The sequence below is a fragment of the Telmatherina bonti genome, assembly GCF_933228915.1.
Source record: "Telmatherina bonti genome assembly, chromosome: 6".
Lineage (NCBI taxonomy): Eukaryota > Metazoa > Chordata > Actinopteri > Atheriniformes > Telmatherinidae > Telmatherina > Telmatherina bonti.
The window spans coordinates 29,144,707-29,172,138 of NC_136624.1; the positions used below are offsets into that span (position 1 = coordinate 29,144,707).

At 37.1% G+C, this 27,432-nt stretch overlaps 3 protein-coding genes across 3 annotated transcripts in view; all 3 read right to left on the reverse strand.

Moving 5' to 3' along the window:
* Positions 1-2,345: 2,345 nt before the first annotated feature.
* On the reverse strand, positions 2,346-4,152 carry LOC306757112 (actin-associated protein FAM107A; the record flags this gene model as incomplete). Its single annotated transcript, XM_079242077.1, has 3 exons — positions 2,346-2,450; positions 3,735-3,891; positions 3,983-4,152. 3 exons carry the CDS (start codon positions 4,150-4,152, stop codon positions 2,346-2,348), a joined length of 432 nt encoding a protein of 143 aa, XP_079098203.1.
* A 5,318-nt stretch (positions 4,153-9,470) lies between these two features.
* On the reverse strand, positions 9,471-11,076 carry LOC306757113 (protein FAM3C; the record flags this gene model as incomplete). The annotated part of the gene is made up of 8 exons (XM_079242078.1): positions 9,471-9,563; positions 9,685-9,811; positions 9,893-9,971; positions 10,082-10,138; positions 10,365-10,423; positions 10,507-10,630; positions 10,766-10,798; positions 11,064-11,076. The coding sequence occupies 8 exons, from the start codon at positions 11,074-11,076 to the stop codon at positions 9,471-9,473; spliced, it is 585 nt and encodes a 194-aa protein (XP_079098204.1).
* A 4,676-nt stretch (positions 11,077-15,752) lies between these two features.
* The window catches only part of cfap20dc (CFAP20 domain containing), a gene marked incomplete at both ends in the record, with an annotated part of 37,210 nt that continues 25,530 nt past the window's right edge, over positions 15,753-27,432 (reverse strand). Inside the window, 5 exons of the mRNA XM_079242079.1 lie at positions 15,753-15,878; positions 17,116-17,227; positions 17,325-17,431; positions 22,107-22,219; positions 23,015-23,109. Coding sequence (XP_079098205.1) covers positions 15,753-15,878; positions 17,116-17,227; positions 17,325-17,431; positions 22,107-22,219; positions 23,015-23,109 — 553 coding nt within the window. The remainder of the gene's footprint in view (positions 15,879-17,115; positions 17,228-17,324; positions 17,432-22,106; positions 22,220-23,014; positions 23,110-27,432) is intronic.

Sequence of the window (27,432 nt, forward strand, 5' to 3'; positions counted from 1 at the left end):
AGCATCATTTGTCTGCTAGTGTGCACGCGTTACATTTGTCCTCCTGAGTGAAAGACCTTTGCTACTTAAGCCATACAGAGAAATGATGATGTTTTCTAACAGATTATGACAGGTCATACAGTTTGTCATGTATGACTCAGTTAAGGGATGGACACAATTCTACAAGGGATTCAAGATAGAGAAAAAGTCCAAATACAAATTCAATTTTTTTCAGTCTTGACATTAATCATTTTGTGCCATGACAATAGTGAAGCATGCCATCACAGATTTTATTCTTTTCACTGCTTTGGAGATCTGCTCAACCAATCCATCCACCTGAGTTGCTGAGTTTTGTTGCACCTGTAATGACTGATACATGCAGATCCATAGCAAAGGAAAAGCGGGCAATCACTCTGGATTCACACGACTGTAATTGTGGAAAATATGCAAACTGTGTTTGAAGGGCTTCATGTTAACTGTGTGATAGCCAATGTTGATGACTTTGATAATCTGGCTATTATATGTTTAGAAATGACCTTTTGTTGAACATTTCCTGGGATTTGTTTCCACTTTGCAATTTCTTTTTAAAAGCTTCTCTTACCCATTACAAACACATCCAAGTGCATAAAGAAACACGTGTATAATATGTCATAATGTGTATATATATATATATATGTATATATATATATATATATATATATATATATATATGTATATATGTATATATATATATGTATATATATATATATATATATATATATATGTATATATATATATATATATATATATATATATATATATGTATATATATATGTATACATATATATATATATGTATATATATATATATATATGTATATATATATATATATATATATATGTATATATATATATATATATATATGTATATATATATATATATATATATATGTATATATATATATATATATGTATATATATATGTATATATATATATATATATGTATATATATATATATATATGTATATATATATGTATATATATATATATATATATATATGTATATATATATATGTATATATATATATATATATGTATATATATATATATATATGTATATATATATATGTATATATATATATATATGTATATATATATATGTATATATATATATATGTATATATATATATATATATATATATATATATATATATGTATGTATATATATATATATATATATATATATGTATGTATATATATATGTATATATATATATATATGTATGTATATATATATGTATGTATATATATATGTATATATGTATGTATGTATATATGTATATATATATATATATATATATATATATATATATATATATATATATATATATATATATATATATATATATATATATATATATATATATATATATATATATATATATATTAATAAATATAAATATAAGTATATATATTGTATATCCTTTTTTGTAAAAGCTGTTTTGAGCTACAAATGTATGGATGCAATGCATCATGAGTTATTGAAAAAGATGTATGAAAATAAGATTTGTACCCACAGAGATATAACTGCAGGAAAAGAAATAAAACTTCCTTGTCTATGCATTGTGTGTGCTGTCATAACAGAATAACCTTTAGGTTCAAGGTAAAGAGAAAGCACAATTGTTTAAGGAATCGATGCCTTTTATTAGTATATAGATACTATATCTATATATACAATACAACAGTTTGTAAGTATAATCAGAAATTGTACTTGTTGTGTACTTTTGATTTCTTTCTGTGAGTAAACAACATGAACATAATAAAACATAAACCAGTTATTTTACAAGGTAGTCAACATATGCTCTGTGCAATGTGCCATCGTTGACATTATATAAAAGTACAGCCCTAAAATACATCACAGTCAGGTGACTTTATGAAACAGCATTCTGCATGTTTACTCAGCTGTCAGACAGCACATCCTCACACTGAAGAACTTAGTATATCTATGTATTACTTTTTATTCTGAAACCAGTCTTGTCCACTATGTAGTCACTATGTAGTGGAAAAACATAACCAACCAAAAATAGTGATGCTCATACTTATTATGTGTATTGTTTTATGACACACAGCCTATTTCATCTGTCATGATTAATAAATTCGATAATATGATGATCCAAAACTTCGGTAACACACACAGACACTTGAATTCTTACTACAATAAAGGCCAGAATTAAATATAGTAACAGAAATACCTCCCTCAGACAATATGCTTGTGCTTGAACAACAAATATGTCTTCATTCATGAATAAGGAGCAGAGTGATCTGTTTACTGAAAAATTTTGTGCTGATTGTCAATACATGAGCAACTGAAGAGAAAAATCTTCATGCTCATACTTCTTTCTCTGCATCATCCAGCGCTTTGGTCCTCCGTAGGCGCTCTTTGACTTGAAGAAATTCTGGCTCCTCTTGCTTCTCCTTCTCCTCTCTTTCCAGCTACAGAGACATGAAGGTATAGTTACACATTAAACTTGTGTACAATACAGTAAACCAGCACTATTTTTACAGGATATTCTGCTGATGTCTATTTATTATCAGTATACTACATACAGCAGTAGAATCTGATCAAATGTACTCAAATACTGCACTGAAGCAAAAAGGTTTATGTACTTGTGCTACAATACATTTTCAGCCATCAGACAGATAAATTGTTATTCTTACTCTGCTACAACACTTCTTGGTTGTTTCCCATTTTTTACGCTAAACAACAAACTGAAGTTGATCCTCTAGTAATAATTAGATTTACAGATCAATGCTGACCGCTTTCTGGAATATTTTGGTATAGTAACCGTTAGTAACCGACAAAACTCAAGAGATTACTGTGAACTTCAGGGAGATCAAGACTAAGCCAAACGCTATTCTTATCCAGGGAGAAGAGGTGGAGGTGCAACACAGAGACAGTCTGACAGTCGGCTACGCTGCAGATTCCGTCTTTAGGTGTTGGAACAAGATGCTGCATGTCTTTTAAACGTCTGTGGTGGAAAGGGCATTCTGCTTTGCAACTATTTGTCCGTACAATGCCATGAGAGCTGGTGACTCAGAAACTGACAAAGAAAGGTGGTTATGTGATGGGGTTGCTCAAAAGTCAGGACAGCTGATTGTGTAAGTAAGAATGTTGCCGTAGTAATAGTGCAGTCTCTCCACACAACATGTTAATTTGAGAGCAGGGTGTGCCATGCTTAGGGCTTAGGAGGTTAGGGTTAGAGTCTTATTCAATTCTGCAACAAAAAAACAAAAAAAAAAAAAACAAAGAAAAGAAAAATGACATTTTTACACTCATTTATTCATTTGTGTAATTTTATCACTTGTTCAATCTAAGGGGTTGAGAGGAAGCTGAAGTAGCAGGTGAGATGCAAGGTATGCACCCCGGACAGATTCTATCATTTGATTGGATGTAATTTGATTCTCATTGCAACATGATCCTGCTACCGATCTTGCAGGATTTTTACTTGCAGTGGAATATTTGCCTACAAAGTGTGATATTGCTTTCATTTAGGAACATACAAGTGCAGGTAGAAGCTGCAGAATAATGGATGGATCAGGTGCATGACTGCAAAGACTGGGCTGGACTGCCCTCTGCTGGCCGACTGTGGAACTATTTCACATCCCACAACAAGAAATCCTAGTTAATGCTATGTTCCTCTGAGAACAAAATTACTTGCCAAATCAAATAAGAAAATTTGTCATGTAGCATATATGTTTTACAGGTCTTGTGGGTACATTTTCTAGCCTCTGTTTTCTTTTCAGCAGCTCTTGATGAAGGGGTGACGTGTTCCTCTTTGCCTCCTCCTGATCTCGTCTAGCCTTCATCCTTTGTTTCCATTTCCTCTTCTCCAGAGCTTTCTGGAGTTCAGTCTTTTCTTCCTGAGCCCCCCTTCTGCCAGAAACACAGACAGAACTTTATGATTTATATGTACAATGAAAGTTTAGGTGTGAATGTGTGACTTTGATTGCATCATCCGTCTAACCTCTTATGAGTCAACTGCAGTTCTTTTTGGAGCTCCTTGTGACTCCTGGAGGCAGTTAGCGGGCTGAGAGGCTTGTGAGGCTTGATTAAATTACTACTCTCCGCCTCACTCTGCAGCTGAGGTGGGAGCGCCTGAAACTCTGGTAATCTGATCTGCTCATTCTGGTGCATCTGTATCACGGAGGCTGAGGAGAAGAAGATACTATACAACTGCATATATCTCACTACCGGGACAATAGCTGGAAGGAACAACAGAATTTAAGTCTTGATGAACACAACTTAAAAGATGACTTGGAACAAGACGTAAAAAATGGCATTATATAAACGTCTTGAAAATATTTTTAATTAGTAAATTTAACTCACCTTACAAATTTGTTTCCTACTGGAAATATATCACATTGCACTACCTCGAACACAAAATTCTGAGAACCTTGCTGAACAGACAAATGAGTCAAATACAAGAAAACAATTCCTCTTTCTGTGGCCAGCCTTGTTGTTAGCGGTCCCCTAACACTGTGTGTGTGTGTGTGTGTGTGTGTGTGTGTGTGTGTGTGTGTGTGAGTTCTCTCCAGCTTCCTTCCAAAGTCCAAAACAACGTGTTAATTGGTCATTCTAAATGGAGCCGAGGAATGAGTGGTTGGTTGTTAGCCTTGTTTGTTTCTGTGCTGGTTGTGTGATAGACTGGTGACATGTCTACGGAGCTGCATCAGATCTGGCAGCAGCTGGAATAGACTTCAAACCTCCTCCTGCGACCATGAATTAAATTAAGTGGGTATAAAAAGGATGGATGGATGGATGGATGAGAAGTACACCACAGTAAATTTGGAGAGGTATATAGGAATACTTTAGCACACTCTGCTGGTCTTTCTTCTCCTGCTTGTCCATATCTATCCTGGATTTAAACCTTGCAGCGCATATTAAACCTCACAGGCTCATCCGCTTCTGATACGAGCTTCAGAACAGCCTGCATGTTATGGAACAACCTAAAGATAGGCTTTGCAACATTTGCTAGAAGGTAGATATTCTGGCCACAAGTGGCACAGTATCACATTAAAAGATGAGCTTGCTGTACAGATGGAGAAAGGTCGGATTTCACTTATAAGAAGGAGACTGTGCTATTTCCCTTTTTCAGAAAATTACAGCTTTGAAGCACAATTCCCTTGAATTGCCACGTCTCTAAGGCAAACGGTTTATTGACAGCCACATAAGAGCTCATTGATATCACAGATTGCGTCTCAACCTTTTCCTTTTTATCTGTGACAGTCGAGATCAATAAAAATGTCCCCTCTGCAAGTACTGTAATGTGCACCTGTGCTTTATGGTAAAGAATCACACAAATCTTAACATATCCTTGCTTCCTCCTTGACACAAAACTGGCCAACAAGAGCAAACACCTCATCCTGCCACCTCAGGGTGATCTTAATGATAATAACACACATTGTGGATGCCAGGCAGGTTCAGAGGTTAGCACTGTAGTGCAGCCTCACAGTGAAAAGCATCCCACATGTTTTCAGCTAAAATAACAATTGAGACAACTAGATGCCCTTACAATAGCTCAAGTAGGAGCTTATAAAACACTGTGACATAATATGTCAGTGGATATTTTCCTTACCAGACTGATTAGGGTGTGTTTCCACAGTATGTGGACAATGCTGGATTTCTCTCTGTCAAAAGAAAAAAAGAACTGCATTAGAAATAAAATCTTTTAATAATTCAATGAATAAAACTATTCATTGAAGACCATAATTTTTTTTCAAGTACTATAACAAGTAAAAAATAGTCCAATAAATTGTATAAATCAAAGTAATAGTAATCCCATATAATTCTAAGTCGACACACTGAACCTTAAAGCTCTGTATATCATTTATAGTTCACTTTTAGTCTGTGGAAATTTGGGGTACATTTTTAAAAAAACTATTACCTCCATTTTTTCATGACAAACAGAACTTCTACATATTATAATTAAGACTTGTTGCAGAGACCATGCTACTCTGCTGCTCTCACTCTGATCTTCTGAAATGTAATGATTTGATTTATGCAAAACCAAATGAACTTCCAGAGGGATCATGCAGTCACTGCATAGATTTCAGTTTGTTTATATCTAAAGAACAAATCCTCAAAAACAATTTTAATCTGTTGAGTTTGTTTATTGCATAAACTCCTGTAAGACTGAATCTAACCTAAAATAGAACGTGGCACAGCAGAAATCTCGCATGGCAGCAACACAAAGACATATTATGATCCTGACAGACAAATGAAATGTCAGCTTTGCTTCATAAGTCCAGTGAAGCGAGCGCCCTTACTGGTGAGCTGCTACCTCATTAATGAAAAGATCAAACAAAACACTGTTTGATTCCCACTGAGTTATTCATTTGATGGAGTTTGAGCAGAATTAATTGTTCAGACAAGAATTTTCCCCTTGTGGGATTCATACAGGACAGCTGAATAAACCTTTTAACCAGTTTTTTTTCTGATCAAATACTCAATGAATTTGGGGAGAAATAAATATTGTGATACTATCTTATATTTCAATAATAAAAAGAAGGATGCTGTGCTGTACATGACATTATAAAAACTCATAAAAGAAGAAAATTGACTGTATTTTATGTATATGGAAAAATGTATTCTCATTTTGGATTCTTTTTTAATGTCAAAATAAAGTCAAAACAAAGGAGTTGGCTTCATTACAGGTTACAAATGTTGCATAATCCTAAAAATATCAATTTCTCAATAATATTAAGGTGCAGCATGTCAGTAATATGATCAGTATGAGAAGAGTCTTTTAAAAGGAAACAAAACAAGAGTTCAGCTCTCTGTGTAAGACAATGCCTGTAAATATCTGTTATTTAAGAATAAACTTGCTGCAATAATATGATATATCCACCTTATGATACCTAACATGTTCAAAAGTTACAAATAATGTTAAAATATCCAAAAACTAATATTTCATGAACTTCTTATTTCCTGGCCCTGTAGGAGGCACTACATGAAGGAAAACAAACAAGCAAACAAAAAGGAAAACATATTTGAGTACAAAATACAGTTTCAATTAATATCAACAAAGTGCATCCACAAATGGTACTTTACATTCTGCCATGAAAAACAAAGCATATCTGCAGGATCTGGGAACTCCGTTGTTGTGTCTGGTCCTGTTTTTATTCATGATGGACGGAGGTGAAGTGGAAAACTGTCCTGTGGTGTGCCATATTAAAACTTGATTAATAAATCATGGGCGCCGCACCCTATGTGGAGAAGTCAAAAGCCATCATTTGTGATGATATGGGGATGCATGAGTGCATACGGCACGGGCAACTCCTGAAGGCAACATTAATGATTAAAAAAAAAAAAAAAATTATATATATATAATATATACAGGCTTTGGATTCAGAAACACTCCCACCCTGACATTTTGTTTTTCAGCAAAGGTTTTGCTTATTTCAGTAAGACAATGTTGAATCACAGTCTACAGGCCAGTGTTTCAAACTGGCTTCAACGCTGTTTAAACCAATAAAAACAACAAAAGAAGCCTTGATCTGCTCACAAGCAGAAATCTAGAAAGAGTGGGAAATATTTCAACTTTGAACTACAGTAATTTGTGTCCTCAGCTCTGAAATATCCCACAGCAAGCTGTTAAAAGATGAGCTGATGTAACAGAGAAGTAAACATGCAACTGTGTCAAGGTGTCATCATCAATATCTCTCAGTTTCAGTGTTTAAAAAAAAAAGCATCTACATGATATATAAAGCATTGATATACAGTGTAGATTATATATATATATATATATATGTGTGCGTGTCTGTGTGTGTGTGTAGACAGCAGTGTGTAAATGAGTTTAAATTCCATTTCTAATATTCTAATACATTAAAAAATAATCAAGATGGCAGTAAACGATTTTAAATAGGAAAGAATCTAGAAAAGTGCCAGAGGCGCTTTTGTGACAACATCTCTGCCAGCGGCTGTTTGGTTGATGAGGGGGGAGTCCTGCTGTTTGGCCAGTCTCACACAGAGGATATTGTGTGGAGAGGAATTAATAGGACATGACAGGATAAACAGTCTCCCAGGCCTACTGTTCAGTGGGCGTCTTTTCACTTGGATAAAGACCTGTTTTTGGTTCAAGCATTCACTTCCTTTGGGAAACGAGTGAAAGGTAGAGACAGCAACTACAGAAAAACTCACAAAAGAAGAAATGCGTTAGGGTAAAACAAAGGCATTAAAAATCCCTGCAAAGATAATCCTGGATGTAGAAGTCATAATAACACAGAAGTATGAAAAGAGCATATTGAAACATAGGTTTTTCCATTATTTTTTAATCTTCTCAAAAACACAATAAATCCTGGGAAAGGATTTTTGCCGCATGGCTGCTTCTACTGGATTATCTTTCTGTTACTTGTGAAATGGCTCACGTGTTGTGTCTCACAGAGAAACCAGGAACGTAAATGAGGGAGATAACAGCAAACTTACCTTCTTCCCATGGCTGACTCCCATGTCCTCAGCATGAATCCATATTCAGAGGCAGCTCAGATGCCTGATGGAACTCACAGTGGACAGAGTTTCTGCAGTAATCTGAGGTTACTTTCTCTCTGCTCCAGTAGCCAAGAATGCCACAGCGAGAGGATAAGAGCTCGCTGTTTGGGCCAATGGTGACGTCCACAGAGAAACAACACCCAAGACAAATGCTGATCATGTACAGGATGGGTCAAAGGTAAATCTATAATGAATCAAAGATACCATATTGAATATTTCAGAGGTGTAGTACTTATATTAGTAGTTATGAATCTGCTGCATTTATTTGACAGCTTTGAGCCAGAAGTTGCATTTCAGATTTATTTCTACCTAGAGATATGATCAGTTTACAAAACACATTGCATGATAAAACACATACAGGTGCCTCCAAACACCTGTGTCTTTTTGGGATTTCTTAGTACAGTTTTGATGATGGTGAGAAAAGATAAATTATGTCTTCTCAAAATGGTTCACATGGGTTCATCTACACAACCATTAAAAGCCAAAGTTAATTAAAAAATATAAATAAGAAAAAAAAAACCTCAGAGGCTGAATTCACTTATTTTCTCACCCATCAAATTTATCTTGTAATCTTTGAGACATAACTGCCGAACTGAACTACTTATTGAAGGTTGCATACGAAATATGATACCAGTATGCAAACATGCGCATTAAATCCCAGATATTTACTTTAAGTGTGTCTTTCTGAAGGACAGCATCTCAGAAAAGCTGACTTATCCGATGCAAACATTTACTTTGCTTTTCAAGCCGTTGTTTCAAAAGCACATTTTCTTTGTCCTTTGCACATGGAGCATTGCTTGGTTCAGTGTCTCACCAGGAGACCACGTGTACAAGGCAACTGCCAATGATTTAAAAAAAAAAACAAAAGAAACTGTCAATTTGGCTTTAGATTTAGAAATGGAGAAGCAGAGTAATTTCAAAGAAATTTTTAAAAAGCACATTGATGAAGGAGTTGCTGTTCATCATCATGCCATCTGGGTTCTTGGGAAACAGCCGCCCACCTCCACCATTCCCGGCCATCCCTCAAAAACGTTGGTATTCGCATCATTAACAGCAAGCTGACAGGTGAGCAGGAGAGAAAAAAAAAACATTGGTTTTGATCTCAGCATAATCCTAAAATAGATGGCTTCTACTGACACAAAAAGAATAAATAAAACGGAACTCAACGGGTTGACTAACCTTCTCAAAGAGGCTTTTAATACTTGTCCCTGCTGTTCCCGCAAACACCCAGTTGTCTCTCGGATTCACAGAACTGATCAAAGTGCTCCCCATTCCAACAAATATCTCCCTCATTTCATCCGTCATTCTGCCACAAAGAAGAAAAACAGGTCACGTTTTATGACAAGATCATTTTTAATGTGTTGAAGTGTTGAGATTTTGGACTTACTTTGTTGCCACGTCATCAAATGAGGCCACCAAGACAATCATCCCGGGCTTTATTTCCTTCAAGTATTCCAGGATCTCTTCTGGGTCTTTTGTCAGAGTAAAATGAAAAAATGCCATCATCTAAAGGCATCAATGATATTTGAAAAGAAAAATGTGATTTAAACAAACAAACAAACAAAAACTCAAAAACTCTTACTTCCAGCATTGATGTTGAGATAGCCAAATTTTTCTACAACTCCATTTTCACCTGATTGATGGGAAAAAAAAAAGACAAAATATCTGACCAATGATAGCATAAGAGACACGTCACTACACCTGGCATTCATGAATTCATATCTCACAAAGCTAATAAATTAATCTTGATGCATAATCCCAAATTATTCATAATTTTGAGACGTTATATGAAGAGTCATTTCATTACCATGCACAACGAGTTTAACAGCATCTTAAGCAGGTGGAGACATTTTTCTCACCATTCACCACAACAATGTTCAGTCCTGCTCCCACGTTGTTCAACACGTGACTCATGATGCTGTTGAAACACAGACGAAGAGAGTCTTCTATCCTGCTTCTACGTCGTCATTTAAAATCAGATTTTACTTCTTGAACACATACTTCTTCCCATTAAAACAGATCTTTGGCCCGACGACGTTGGCTGCTCCGCTTGTGATACGAAATGCAAAACTGTCGTGTGAACAGACCTTGGAGAGGCTGCACTTTGGTGGAGATGGAGTTGTTGCTTAATATGAAGCACAGACAAACAGAGCAGATCTTATTCTATAGTTTTACCACTTACTGACCTTTATGTTAAGTTTATGGAAGTTTCGCTTTGTTAAAAAAAAAAAAAAAAAAAAGGGAGGGATGTTTAAGTTACCTCTTCCAAGTCCTACATCAATTAGATCAAATCCTGAAATGACAGAGAGGAGACAGGTCAGCTGAAACTGCAGACATAAACATAGCTAGAAGAGATTTAAAGAGGGGGAAAAGAAGATCCTACCCATGGAATTTTTTACTTTTCGCCGTATGTCAACCGGATTCATGAAGACTTGCCATGTGATCAAGAGGACAATTGCAGCAGTTATGCAGAAAACAGCTGCCAACAAAAAGATGAAAGATTGAGAACAGCAGTCCCACAACCAAACACCGACTCAGTAGTAAAGCAAGAGTCTTACCTTGATGTTTCATATCTCCAATAAGCCAGTTTTTTTTTCTACAAACGTAGGAGGAGTTACTTTCATGTACTTAATGTGCTCAATAAAACATGCATGAGCTTTGGTAAGGTCTCATCTGGGAATGTGTTCCCTAATAAGTCCAACAAGTTTATTCTAAAACACCTTTCTAACAAGCATAAAGAAAAATGTATCAGGTCTCCGAGCAGCAGACAAATAAACCAGGATGTGTCAGCCAACATGCTCACACCCATCGTGAACTTGATGTTCAAGTTTCACTTGTTCCCTACATCAGCTAAAAAGGTGTTCATCAGTAACCGATGCTAATCGTGCTGAATGATTAGGTTTCCAAGAGGCAGATTGTGCTTAGCTAGTGTGTAAAGAAGCATGTGAAAGCTGGAGGGAGAAAAGGAACAAAGAGTGGAGAGAAAAAGGCCAAAAGCATCATATTTCATATTGGATGAGTAAATGGAAAAAAAAAAGAGAAAAGGTTTAAAGAATCATTGTAGCAGTTGTCAGAGTTTTCTATTTGTATGTAAATTTGAGTAAAACCCATATCTGCATAAAGCAACTCACACCCATACACACACGCACACACACACATGCACACACACACAGAGAACCACTAGGGACCGCAGAAGGAAAAAAAAAAAAAAAAAAACAATAAAAAAAAAAAAACAATCAAAGGATTAAAACCTCAACCATGAAAAACACATTTTCTGATAAGAAACTAAGAACAACATAGAATCAGATGTGAAATTAATTCACCGAACCCCAAAAACGTGGCCAAGAGGAAGCACGGAAAATAGAATCATTGAAATGAAAAGAACACAACTATGGTAATACACTGTGGCAAGATATTGGTATATAAGTCCATAGTTCTGATGGCGGAGCGACGCTGTTTGCACTGGGACAAGCCATTAGTCACATCTTGATGGTGGAAAAACATGATAATCCCTTAAAGCAGAGGTCAAAGCCTTGTGTCAGCAAAAAAACGCCCTGCTGATCCTCAAGCCACAGCCGATTCCCGGCTTTCCACTGAGTGGGGATCTTCTTAATAAAACGACCGCATTTTCCTTTGACGTGTTCGACAAATAAACTACACAATTGAGCTCTTTGTAAAGCGTTTCATCACAATAGCAGCAGACAAACAGCACAGTAGCAGCGGCGGTACGACAGCTTTAAGGTGTGGAAAAAGGGCGCGATAATGAGTTCTGAGAAGAAGAAAGGAGAGGCCATCTACAGATGGCAGTGATAGAGAAACGTCATGTACAGATGGCAGAGCAGAGGGGGAACAAAAAAAAAAACTTAAGTAAGGAATTAAAAGTCAGTACAGATGTGAAGTGTAATGTTTTCATAGACACAAGTGACTGCTGACTGTTCTTGTTGTTGACTTAAACAACCGCAAAGAGATGGAAAATGAATCCAATCCAGATTCAAGGCCGCTCATCGCTACAGAATGCTCCGGCTTGCCAGCAGTATCTTTTTCTAAATTTACATACAGTCTGTTGTGCTGCCTAACAAGATCAGCATGTTGCCAAATGAAATGTTGTGTATGCACTTGTGTAGTTGTGTTATATGCTGTGGCTGCTAGAGGCTCAGTGTTAACTTTGGGGTTGGGATGTGTGTTTTTTGTTTTTTTTTTTGTTTTTTTAAATCAGAGCTGGTTTTAAGAGACAAACAATTAAACTGATGATAAAGATGTGTTTTAGGGAATCTGAGAAGGAGCTGCAAAACATTAATATAAAAAAACTCCCAAAAACACAAAATCATGCCACAGATCTTTGAGAAAGAGCAGATCACAGCGGTGGACATGATTTGAACATAAACAGCAATGAAATCACTGCTAAAAGCACACAAAACATGACACTCGTCACACTTCCATTATGCTGGTAGTTTGAGAACATTTAGCAAGCCATGTGTGCACCTTTCTCAAAGAGATCCCATTAGGCTCGCTGATGATGGCAAAATATTCCAACATCTGTTCGGATGAAGGAAAACTGAATGTGACAACAAAGACTTCAGTTTTCTCACCCAGTTTTTTTTTTTTTATCCACAGGAATTTGAATAAAAGCTGCTGAATCAAAGAACATTCACCTTGGAGCACTGATGAAAATGGGGGTTCTCCCAACGGAGCCCCTGATATTGTTTAGTCTTGAAGACTTTTTGTAATTAAAGGTGTATGACTGGAAATATGCTACAATTCCCACATGGTGAAGCTGGGATTTAGTGGATGCTCTGAGGATGGACACATAATGTATAAATCTAAACTTTGTGTGATCTCATATCATATGTTGCTGCCAAGAATGTTGAAAACTCAATAAAATATGCATTTTTTTGTCTTTAAAAACCACAAAATCATCAACATTGAGGCAGCAACTCATGTGATACTCAGATTTATAACTTTGTAATACCAAAGAGAGCCAGCAGAGGGTCTTTGTGTACTGCCGTTCATGGGGAAATGAAACAAAGCAGACAATAAAAGACAAGAAAATTGTGGGAACCAAGAATCCATGTTTAGTTGTGCTCATCTAAATACAGTAAATGCACATCTCACTTAAGCATGGGCAGATTAATAACATTAATAATAAATATTTTCTCTCTTACAAAGCGGTGTCCCTTTAAGATAAACAGTAAATCATCAAGGTCACTACCTGGACAAAACAAGGACAATCCACACACACACACACACACACACACACACACACACACACACACACACACACACACACACTTCATCCAGGCTCAGAGAGGAATATATTTAATAATCAATATACAAATCTTTTGAAACATAAGCATCATATAAAGAGACACAACGAGCAGCACTGAAATCATTCACACCAACATCAGTAACAGCAAAGCATCAACCTTCACAGTAATGCATCAATCCCTACAAAGAGGAGCAAAAAAAAAAAAAAAAAAAAAGACCCCTGTCTGGTTTTGTTGCTTCATTTGCTGATCAAAGTGACAATATGTGAAGAGAAAGCGAGAAAACTCAGTGAAGTGACTTCTGATTAATCATTCACAGTGAACTGCCACTGGCATCGCGTGACACCGGTGATCACTACATCATGGTGTGTGCTCACCACTCCCAAGCAGGTGCAATTGTTTTTTTTCTTCATTTTAAATTGTTCTTTTATTTATTTTTTCCTTAATTTTCTTTGTGGTAAGCTGTCTAAAAACATCAAACACACAGCCTGCATGTCCATTTTAAAAGTCTGAGGGACTCTGTAGTAAATTGACCTTAAGTGCATTAAAGTAGCAAGAAAGAGGAAACCATTTCAAAGGAAACTGGTTCACCAGTAAACAGCCTGAGTCCTACTGTGGCTATTTTTATCTGCAGATCAATTTGCTTGTTTTAAACATCTGAAATGTCTGTGCCTCCACGTGACACCGGCTTATTTCATTACTGCCAGTTAGACTGGACTCTCGTACGGTCTGTGGCACACTCATTCAGATTAAGGCGAATACTGCATGAATCTAAAGGTGCACATTTATAAAGAGCCGCTTGCTAATTAACGACATTTATTACACTGCCATTGAAATAATGCAACCATAAAACACTCTGTTTTTGATTTATTCGCTTGGGGAACGCTTAAGCGCGTTTAAGTAAATTATTATCCTTTGACATTATTACCAGACAACTTTATCTAGTGTTTCCACATTTTGGGATTGAATTATTTCTAAATGAATCCTTTTCTTGCTTCAAGACGAACAATTTAAACAATATGTTGGGATTTTATTTCACAGAGGGACCTATGATGCTTGTTTATTTCTGACAGTAGATGCTAGATGTTACAAACAAACAAGTATAATCGTTGAATATATGCTAAGTGACAGTTTCACCCAAAAAAAACCCCTGTATTTAAAGCACCCAAAGGCGGCCCACCTCGCTCTGACAAGGAACTAAAGCCATTAGTCATCCATGCCCTCTTTAAAGCTACCTGCTTCCTTTGACAAAAACATCATTTAGCCTGGAGATAGATTCTTCGAAATGGGCTCAGATTTGTAGCCTGAAGCGGCAGTAGAGAAGCGTCTGGTGTGACCTGGTAGTTAAAATCCTGCCTCTCTCCAACGTGTCTGATGGCCTTGAAGAGACCAACATAAATGCTGCTCCATAAGAAGTTAATGACTGATATGAAGGCAAAACAGAAAAAAAAAAAAAAGTTGTCTTTATTAATCCCACTCCTGGAGGATTTCTGACCCTCCCGTACACCCATACACAGACAATTCATGCAGTAGTTCCAGCTATTTTTGCCACTTTTTGTCATTTTGTCACATGCAACAATACGTTGCAGCAGAAGAGACCGTCTTCTTCTTGGGGAAGAACTGAAAAGCCTTGTTTAAGTTTCGTCTCAAGTTCATTTCCTAACTCCGTTCACTGTAGTTAAAGCTAGCCGAGAACCAAAACCAGTACCACACCAGGACCTGTATTTTATGTCCCGACTGCCCGCCCTTGCCCACAGCAAAGTTACAACTACCTCCTCCCACGAAATTTGCTTCCTTTCACGCTGGCTTCCCGCGGGATCCCAAACTAAATGTAGTCTTCTATTACACACACTTAAGACCATTTACAGCGGGCCTTTTTAAATGGCTAATAAATGTTTTGCGGGTGACCCATTTATAGCCGAAAATTGCCTAGCACCCATTCTGGTGGGGTGACTGCACATACGTGAGAGGACAAACACCCCATCATGTCATCCAAAGGTTTGTGAACAGCCATTTTGAAGCCTTGACTTCGGCAGTAGGCCAGCGCAAAGCAGGACTTTCTGGAGCCTGAGGTGACCATGCTTTGGGAATGAAGGTAGAGCGTGAAATCTGATTAGACAAAAAGAGATATCTACAAAGTCTGATGCTGCATCTATGTTTTGTACAGTAAAGTTCCAAGTGTCACTCTTTCATCTCACCACCCATCATCCAAATATGATCACCTCTGCAACACGGTAACAGGCAAAGCCCAAAGTCAAGGCTCTAAAATTCAGTTTGCAAACAAAGTGTTATTCAGGCTGCATCCATCTCTTGTGTGTATGTTTACCTGTTCATAATACATATACGGCATAGGTTTACAATGGATAAATAGCTCATTTTACCCCAACCCAAATATCTAAATATACTCTGCTATCAGCAGCATTACATCCGTTTCCATATAACTACAGCAGATACATTTATAGAAAAGAAAGAACTTCCCATACAACAAAAATTCACATGTAAAGGGCTATCTATCTATATCTATATCTATATATATCTATCTATATCTATATATATATCTATATATCTATATCTATATATCTATATCTATATATCTATATATCTATATATATCTATATATATATGTATAGATATATAGATATATATATATAGGTATAGATATAGATATATATATTTAGAGTCAGGGATACTTTCAGAGTCTTATCTGCCAAATCTAATACTGAATGCCAGATTGATGTTCTATTCTAGTTCATCATAAAAGATTGCTGACATTTAAAAACTGAGATGACTTTTCAGGTTTTCTTCCGCCCTGAGCTGTGCCTGCAGGTACGACGACGCTGGTTAGAAGGTCCAGCCTGTATCTAACCTGAGAGGTAAAATCTAGGGCAAAGACCAAAACTTATTAGCATCACGATGACACTTTAAAATATCAAAATCTGTGTTCTATTTAACAAGTACACCAAAATCCGTTCAAGTTAAAGGAGTAAGCGATTAAATTAGAAATTTACGTTAATTGAGAAAAATAAAAGGAAGAACTTTGACTTGAACCTGACAAGCTCATTTATCCACACACATAAACCAGACTGTTGGTGTGAAAGGAAACAGTCTTCTGTAGAAGAATAATAAACTAAGTTGTTCGCCGCGGCCTTATACCACACAGTCCATCCAAAATAACTTCTCCCTCAGTCAGTCCAGCAGCATCCCAGTTGGAGATTTATTCCAATAGATCCTGTCACAAGGAAAAAAGAGGAGTTGAATGCGATGAGGAAGGTTATGAATACGTTGACTTGTGCTGAGGGACTGGAAGAGAGAAAGCTACAGTCAAGAGAAGCCACAATACACTGACCTCGTCTGACTCCTCTTCCACTGTGCTGGGCCCCCTGTCGCCATCTTCCTCTGTCACCGCCGACTGCTGATCTTCCCTCCGCCTCAGCAGTGAGTATCTGTACGTCGCCTCGCTGGAATAAAGTTACGTGACAGACCAGGCTGATGAGCTTTCCCAGCACTAATGGTTTAAAATAATCACGTTACGGCTCATTAATCAAGCTTGCTTACTTGACTGGGAAGCAGTACTTTCGGATGATCAATACAGCAGCAGCTACCGCCACCACGGAGACAAAGATCACCGATGCAATAATGCCGGGGTGAAGCCTTAACTCGGCCTAAAAAGACAAATGAATCCAATAAGATATAACAGTGGGGTGGTTAAAGAGCCCATAAACCTAACAGCTCAGTTCATGATGTGTGGCACAGATAAAAAGGAAATACACGCAGGAGATATGACAGCTGAACAGCGGTATGTTATAAATCATACTGGGGTGCAACCCAAAAGCTCAGCAGCAGGGCCGTGAATGTCTGAGTAAGCACAAAAAGCGACACTTTTTACATTTTTTTTTTTTTTATTTGACAATCACCAATCATGCACAGCAAATTCTCAACCATTAAAATATGGTATCTTTAAAATTACAGCTGCGCATCAGATCATTTGTAACGTAGAGCGTGTGAGCATTAGTGTTCGCAGCAATAATGAGGGTGCGCAGGGAGCGTGACCAAAAAGTAACAATCCCAACAGGAACAATATGTCACATCTGCAGTGGTGTCAGACATGAAAAACAGTCAAACAGTGAAGAGGTTCAATGTCACACTTGTTCCACATCAATTAAAAAAAGTCTATGATATGAGAAAAAAAAGAGCAAAGTTTTACTTCACTTTCTGTTTTCAGTTTAAGATCAGCCAAACTTGTTCTAAATGGGGTGAGAGGCTAAAAGCACCATCTGGGACATCCAATGCTTGTAATTTACTGATGCTATTAACGTGCAACACAATTTTGTTTCTGGTCAGAAAACACTTTTTTTTTTTTCTCTTTCTTTTTTTAAAATCTGTATTTACACTAGGGATACACAAATACCGATATCAGCACTGGTATCGGCTCAATACCAAGTGTGTGTACTCGTACTTGATATTAATAAAAGTGAAACGATACCACAGCCGATACCACGCTAGTCAAGCTAGCACAGATGTGTTTGATGACGTGCTTTGGACGTGTTTTAAAAGAAATAAATGCCTTCAATGTGAATATGTGACATTTTTGTTACACTAAAAGCTAGATCTTTGTTTCAAAACCACACATTTATAGTTGTATTTAGCTAAAATGTGCCAAATCAAAATAAAACTTGTTGAAATTGTTGGATCTGTAATGTTATTACGTTTGTATTGGTGAAGTAACTTCATAAAGGATGGGTCATTTATTACAACCTAATGAAATCTTACACAGTTAATAGTGTTCCCACTATGTGTAGTGTAACAGTAATAATAACCATAGTCACAATTATGTTCACATAAACCGATTTGGTATCTGCAAATATCGGTATCTCCAGATATTCAGATTTCAGGTATTGGTCTCAGATCGGAACTCCTAAAAAGTGTATTGGTAAATCTCTAATTTACAGAGATATGATCAATGTATTAAACACAAGGACCATAAGTGGATTATGTTACTTTAATAAAACACATAAAATTTCTAATCTGTATTAGAGAACAAATGAGGTTAAAGCTAGTTTAATGCTTGTTAACCACAGCCTGATGAGCATCTCCTGATCCACTTCTAATAGGTAACTAATCATTATTTTATTAACAGAAAAAAAACAAAAAAAAAAAACAGACATGACTTGATAACCATGATGTTGCCCTTTTAAAATCTGTTGAAAGTCCTGTTGAAGTAATTCATAATTATTAAACACACAAAACTAGTAATGGATAATACACGCAAGTTACGCTAATCAGAGCAGTGACACATAATGCTGCTAGATAAGGAGTTTTTCATTACATCCTATCACACGTTTTCTTCATTATTACTTTAAGTACATGAGGCTGCTACTTTTCATCCTATTTTTATGTTCCCCATATCAGATGTTAAAGTTTACTTCCCTTTTAAAAAAACAAACAAACAAACAAAACAAAACTCATTTTATAGTCATACAGTGTGATGTATCAGCGCAGGATAAATGGGACACTGAAAATGATGGTGAGACCAGTGGTGGTGTACAGTTTGGGGACAGTGGCTCTGAGGAAAAGACGAAAAGTAGAACTGGAGGCGGCAGATTCAAAGGTTTTCTTTGGGAGTGACAAGAATGGATATAATCACAAACATCACATTTTAGATGCTTAGGAGACAAGATGGTTTGGATATGAACACAGGACAGTGGCTATGTCAGTAGAGGGATGCTGAGGTTGGAACTGCCAGGCCGGAGGCCGAGAAGATGTACTGAAAGAGGACATGAAGTCAGCTGGTGTAACAGAAGAGGACCATTTGCTTTGTCAACCCCTGAAGGCAACAGCCAAAAAGGACTATAAGAGGAGGACAGTTGTGATGTATCCTAAAATGTTACATTTACTTCAGGGGTGAAGTAATCATGGTGTCATGATGGATTATTATCTAAACCTGGTTCGGACTTAAGTTAACCAATTACTTTGGGTGACAACTCAGCAGCTGTTAGTCAGTAAAAATGACGCACCGCTCAGGCTGAGGAATCATGTTTATAAAGTAATGATTCAGTCCTCAGTGTGGTGCACCTCTTCACTCAAGAGGAGATGATAAGGGACAGTAATCAGAGTGATAAAGCACTTTTGGTGTGCACAAAAACTAATGTTTGTTGATAATAAATTCCCCTTATTTCTTAAATGTGCGCAGCAAGAGTTATGCAGAAGGTTTAGTGAATATTCAAGAGGTGTCATTACTTCATGACAGTCAGCTGTCTGGGGAATTACAGATATGTACTTTACAAATATTGAGGAAGTACTTGTTCCTCTTTATAAAGAAAAAAGAAAAGAAAAGAAAAAGAAACTCAGAGCTTCTTAATAAAATATACTAGTTAAGGATTAGGCATTAACTGTTATCAGACACTTTTTCATTTATTCTTATCGTTTACTTTAAAGCCTTTCTTCCAAAGTTAGCTATACAGCCTCGAACATCATTTACTTGCAAGTTATTTCTCTCTATTGTGGTTGTGAGCACAATGGCTGTGGAAATGAATGAGATTTGGCAAAAGCGACTGACTTGAAATCAGTCAAATAACGAGTAAATGGTGTGGCTTCATATCAACAAGCGCATTCACAGCAAAATGGCTTCAACATTTCTCTCTCAGTGGTGCTATTCCTTTACAGACACAAATCTTAACTCATTCTGAGTGATATCTGCCTGTTTTTGTTCATGTTCAGGGCCACTGAACGACTCTGCCTCACGACAACCCTCAGGACTTAAAACAGACTCCATTATACACTGGTTCAACTTGGAAATACGCAGAAGTGAACTTTTAACACGGATTTCTGTGTTTTACCTGTTGTGCCGACATCGTTGTCAACTTCAGAGTTTTGTAGAAACTCCGTACATGACAGAACACTAAAAGCAGGACCTGTGGAGACTGTTAAAATACCTAGTTAAACACTTTTCTGCCCAACTGACTGCCGCGGTGCCATAGTTGTTTACTTCCTGGTGACCGTCTCACCTGTTGCCACGCCCCCTAACGACGCCTTGAACCCGCCTTCCGATTTGGTGGTGGCGATTTTGTTGCATTATAATCCGAAATCTGATCAAATCTGAGAGGAAACCAAAGAAGCCAATTGGACTAGATGATCCCTTGACATATCCCAGTCAGTCATGCATTATGATATAAAACATTGAGATCACATTAAAAATGCATGACTAGTGGTTAATTCATGATAGCCCCTTATGTAACATTCAATGTCTTTTCAAGACTCACACTTGCAGCTCAGTTTCCAACCAGTTTTGTGAGGCATGAAAACATTAAAATTCTGAGCGGCTGATCCCTACGCCCAAGGTTTCTCATGGCGGGTTGTGACTGTTAATGGGAAACTGCATTATGAATCTGAACACTTCTGCCTGGCTATTGTATTGACTACAGCGAAGAAGCAAGTGTACTAACAGTAAGTTATCACTTTTCATGTTACTGAATGAGATATAGAATAATTTAAACAAACAGACACATGTCAAAATTTGTTAAATGTATATATTTATTTCCATTGTTTTGTTTCTTCCTGTATCAAGCTGAAAATTAGTGATCAATATCCAAGCAGCAGGTGTGTGAGCATTATGGCAAGCCTGGTGAATGGAGCTGCCAGCCTCATCAGCAGCCCACCTGCTGTTGCTCTTGCTTACAGTTACACACCATGAAAAAAGCCTGGAATATTTCAGATGCATCAGATTAATTACAATCAATCATCCTTTATGCTGGTTGCTTGGACAGCTCTGTTCAATTTAAAATGAGCACAAACACAAGAAACTCGGACCACCGACATTTCTCATATCCACTTTAATTCGAATAACAAACGCACACATCAGCACATTCTTATGGCTTTATTTTTATTGAACAAAATATAATTAAAAATAACCCATCACATAAAACTAATCCATCTGAAACGGAGATGTCAGAAACCTGCTTATTAAGAAGAAAGCTACAATGTTCTTTCAGATGGCTTTCACATCAGTTTCCAAGCCAAGACTCCTGAAAAGATTTTTTTTTTCATCAGATGTGCAAGTGAATAATAAAGAACTTGGGAAAAAAAATGAATGAATTTGATTTACAGAGTCCCATTCCTCTGCACACTATGACTTGAACATGGTGACACAAAGCTGCCATTAGTTTCCGGGAACAAAAGCACCAACAAAGAAAGGCTTTTGGTGAATGGTGGAATTTGCTTCCGATCAATAAACTCTGCCTTAAAAAAAAAAAAAAAAAAAAAAAAAAAAAAATCCTGAACCAATTCATTTGCAGTTAGTGTGATATATCGGTTTAGTTTCTAATGGGCTTTGAATTAAACCAGTTCATAGTACTTCCCTGTCTTTGGATCAAAATAGCAGTTCAGGCAAGGATCGTAGAGCAGGTTCAAATACTCGTCGTCATTGTCCTCTTCTTTCAGCTGCCCATCTTCTCCTGTTTTAAAGCCAAAAAAAACAAAATAATCCCATATATACAAATATATATATGTATACGCACACATTTACTTGCATAACCATGAGAGATATGAATAAGGGCCTATTCTGTCAGCTGCTGATAGAATACGATGAGATGCTCGGATGGTGAAGTGACCTTCAGACTTGGGTGGATTTAAAACTTTTCTGCCGCTGCCATTTTTTTCCTCATCAATCAAGGCCTAAGACACCCAGACCCAGGGCCACATTATGAAGCTGTAAAGAGATTCCCTGTAATCCCTGCTACTTTAAAGCGCAGGAATTTAGCTGTTAAACTGACAGGCAGTTAAAAGCTAAAAAGGTTACAGAATGCAGCGGGATGGACATTTTTATCTTATCAGAACTTGCGCAACAATAATGAAAAACTAATTATATGACATTGTGTAAGAGTTTTAAAAATGATGTAGTAAACTGAAAAGGTTTCATCAATTAACCTTGTCGATGTGTCTGGGGGGTACAAACCTGTAATGAGGCTGTCTCTTCTGACCTATGGCGTTGCGTAGAGGACAGAGAGCTCCGCTCTCATGGGTTTTCCCCCCTAATTAGATAGCTTATGCTTGCTGTCCCATCATGCTGTGCACAGTCTTTGGTCAAAATGTTGCATTCTTTAAACTATGACACCAATGACTGTTTCTATTAGTTGCATGCTTTTGAGTAATTAGTATTAAAAGCAATAGGTTGTTTGCTGTCCTCCTGATTCCCAAGGATGTAAATGGCATTCTGGGGGCAAAAAGGACTAAAATGAAGGTTACTGTACCTCTGCCTTGGCTTTCCAGATTGTTCTGTGTGTTGCCTGACCTTCTCTGCTGGCTGGGAGGCATAATAGGAGGGCTGAGCACGTCCATCCACTCTCTAGGGAAAAGACCATAAAGCCAGACAGTCATGACAACACATACCATTACACTCACCATCCTACCCTATGACATTTTAACAATGAAGTCCCATCATCATGCACTCTCAGAAGCCCATCTAAGATTCCATTGTCCTTGAGCCACTTCTCCTGCAGCCTCACAGTTTTACCTGAAGGATCACTTATTAAATTCTGACTCCAGCTGTGCCTTCCAAGTACCCATATTCTGGCAGAAAGTAGGGGTCTTAACCTTGCCTGTTTCTGTTAGAGCTTGACTCCATTTTTCTCCAAATGAGTGTATCTTCTCTGCCGTTGATGTATGCAGAGTACCACTATACATCCGTCACTTTCCAGTAAATGAAACCACTGTTCTTTTAGCATGCTGAAAACGATTAAAGCCAGAGAGAGAATATCACAAGATGAATTATTGCTTGGAAGCAATGTGAGATTCATTTGTTAAACAGCATTCATAATCATTTTTGGCTATATATCAGTAGTGCAATCATCCATTAACATCTTTTGCCTTTGGATAAGAGCAAAGCAGAGCATATTTAATGAGGAATTATGGTATAATGTTCTATACAATATTCAACTGACAGCAGCAGGAGATTCAAATGTTTGCCTCTGGTTGGTCTCTCTCTCTCCATCAAGAAGTCTAATGATTGCTAATGTCACAGTTTCTGAAACTGAACAATCACCAGGCAAGCGAGCAGTTTTCTGGTTTGTGCACTGCTTTTTTTTCCCCACAGCACCCTGGAAGCAGCATGGTATGCTCAACACTACTGACAAGTTTGAAATATGTTCTCACTACATCAAAAAGAGGCTTTCCACTCGGATCCACAGCATTTTAATTATGCATCATGATTCCAGCATTTTCACTGATTAATGGCACACGATGATGCTAGTTTCAACAAGATACCACTATAGGAAAACATCAAAACCCAGAAATAATATACAGCCTAGTGGAAAAAAAAACTACACCTTTCAGTTCTTTGATTGAAAAGCTTTTATGTATTATGGCATAGTGTAAATACAACTTGGATTTTACTTAGTCTTGATTTTCACTGTTGCCTCGTGCTTGTTTAGGCTGGAGGACTGGATCAAAGTCGAGATTTGATGCAATCTGTTGGTTTTCCTTAACTAGGCTATTCATTATGAATTGGCTGGAATTGATGTATCTGCAAAGTGTCCTGAGATGACATTGTAGTGCAGTGGTGTCACATAAATAAAGCTGAATTGAAGTAAATTTAGGCAAATAAAAGTTCAGATGAACAGCACACAATAATATTTTATGTTCTCATTATTAATTAAACAAAAAGTAAGATAAAATTCAGAAGCAGAATAGGAGAAACTCAGTGTTTTTAGTAGCATTACTATATGATGTAATACCTTTTTGAAAATCTCTGTAGAGGATTTTCACCACCTTAGTCTTCACAAAATTGTTTTAGGTTGTTCAGGTTTGAATTATCACCCCTCCACCACCATGCTTTACTATTGTGAGTTATGGGGTGTGCATTATGGACAAACATGTCCTCTTCGGTTGCATCTCTCCAATGGATTTTGTTCCAGAAACCATCAGGGTTGGTTTCATTTGAAACTTTGCAGACATGTGTTGCTATGTCAGTTTTGTTTTTCTTTATTTGTGATTGTACTGTACTGTCGACTAACAAAGATACTAGTCGGGGACAGTTGGGCCTCTGAGGATTGTATGATCTGGCCTCTGAGTGAACTTGCTAGGACCTCCACTCGTGTGAAGGCTGACAACTGTCTGCGTAATTTCCACGTCTACTTTGATAAAGGTGTATATGCTGCCTGATGATGTGTTATATAGTGCATGTCACCCTGCAGATCGCCAAGCATGTACTTTGATTTTCACACACTGCTTCTGCATTTTAGCTGGAGACTCAACAAGCAGGACTAGATAAGGAACCAGATTTGTTTTTTCCAAGTCCCAACAGGCAAAAGCCTTGAAATTCCTCACATCACTGTATGTGCACAGTCTTCTGATATTAACTCGTAAAAACAAATTCAAGATCATGCAACAGTGTGTCAGAAATTTTGTTACGATAAATTTGTCATACCAGATGTGTTCAATCATCGAGAAAAAGGCGTCACTTTGATGAATAACCAAAACCATAGTCAGAGTGGGAACATATGCAATCCCCATAATCGCGTTAAAACTGCAAGTGTGATTATTCTTTTTCTTTTTCAGTTTGATCTTACCATGCTTTTAAAAGTTAAATAATTTTCCTCATAGCTGGTTTTACACCTTTCAAATGATACAAAACATTTTAACAACAAAGGCTTTGATTTTTCTTTCAAACTAAAGCATTTACTTCCCTCTAACACCTCTCTGACGGCTTGATAGACAGGAACATTGTACAAAAGTTAATGGAAGCTGTTTTCAAGGACAAGGGGCTCTGCAGCGGAGGCATAAATTGAACCTGCAAATGTTAAATGTGACTTTGCAAAAGTGATTATATTACTTAGATTTTTAAATTATAATCCAAATACAGAGCTCTGCTAAAAGAGAATAATTTAACTTTAGTATTTTGTTTGAAGAAATATGTCCTCTTTACATAGAAATTCAGCACATTGAAAAGGAAACAAAAAGAAAAAAAATCCAAATATCTCCTTAAGAAAACTTTCTCTCTCTTACTCCTTGGCAACTCTACTAAAGTTCACTCAAGTATTTCCTGTAAAACAACTGTATTTCCACTAGAGCTACCCTCTCTGACAACCTTATTTGCAGTTCCACATTTGTATTGCCAGTCAAAGTCAGAGACAATTACCCCACACGTGTCAAAAAGCTCGATTTTAACATAAGCTACGGAAGAAAGTGCATCTCATGTTAAAATGCTTGCCATGCCCAACATTAGGCACAGCTACAGGATCATTTTAGTTGTCAAGGAAGCTGCAGCTTTCAACAGCAAGAAAAGCCTTGCAGTGGTGCCAGGATGCTCAAAATACACCAAGATAGAATTCACTGTGAGGGTGTCTAAGGATGCAACGCCTGGAAGAAAACAAAGAAAACAATGACAAATCCTGTGCAGCTGCTATTCAGTATGTAAATCAAGGCTTGCCTCTAAGACTAATTTCAGTAATACAGCTGTGGATGCTGTAGAGCTGCATGTTTGAGGTGATAGCCAGCAGTAGCATTCATTTTCACTGGACATTGAATCAAACATCACTTTATTGGGCATTCACGCTGATATATTATTTAACTAAAAAGGGTACATCTGTACTGCTTATCCCTACTGTCGATCAGAATCTTTTGTTTTTTACATTACATTCAAACAATGACACAAACACTCTTTAAACACGTGGGAGTCAACACATGCTCTCACCAGGGTACCTTGCTTGTCATCAATAAATCACAAGTGCTAGAGATGAGGGGGCTGCATAATTTGAGTAGCGAAACTGTGATGCAATCCCTTTGTCTTCCTTTGTAACACATCACACGGTTGTGTACACCCACAAAGAGATGGACAAGTGCAGAGACACGGCTGTGCATTAGCAGGCTGTGGTGCGATATGATGTCTCCAGAACCCTCCAAGGACAACTGGATCCATTCATACACTGCCACAGCAGGGCACTGAGATGGAAAAACACTATGAAACAGAGCGGCTAACACAGAGGTTGGGATTCACTTAGTGAGATTGCATTCTATACGCAGACATGCATGTATTGTTAATGTCTCAGATTTCTATTATTATCATTCAATGTTATTATCATTTCTCTTCACTGTAGTAATGAGGATATCTGAGCAATTTCTGAGCCTGTTTTCTCTGAGCCAACTTCTCTCTAAGGACCAGAGCCCAAAACAGATTTGACTTACATGAGGGTTATACAACGCATTATTTGATTCCATCTTTCCCTGAATGCTACAAATCTCATTGAATTTATAAAAGTAAACAGAAAATCTAGCTACTCTCTCTCTTTTCATCGTAAGAGTCCTACATTTTTCATGTTGCAAGTTTCTCTAGCAATTTCTACTTTACTTGGTTGGTTTTCTGGGCTGCATGAGGGGAATTCTGTTTAACTTAGTGCTAGCCTGAAGTTGATATTGGTACTACTATTGAAATTATTCTCCCTCCTACAGCAGTAGGAGCCCATTCAACAACATGTTTTCTATTTGAGGTAAGAAGTTAATTTTGGTTTAACCTGCAGGTAAGCAAAACAAGATGGAACGTGTCTTATGGCTGTTTTTCCATTATAAACTCCTTCAACTCCTGCTGTGTACCAAGTCAAACAGTCTGCTTTTTATATTTAGAAGAAACCAAAGTCTGGTGTCTCCCATCAATATTCTACTGAATAAAAAAGTG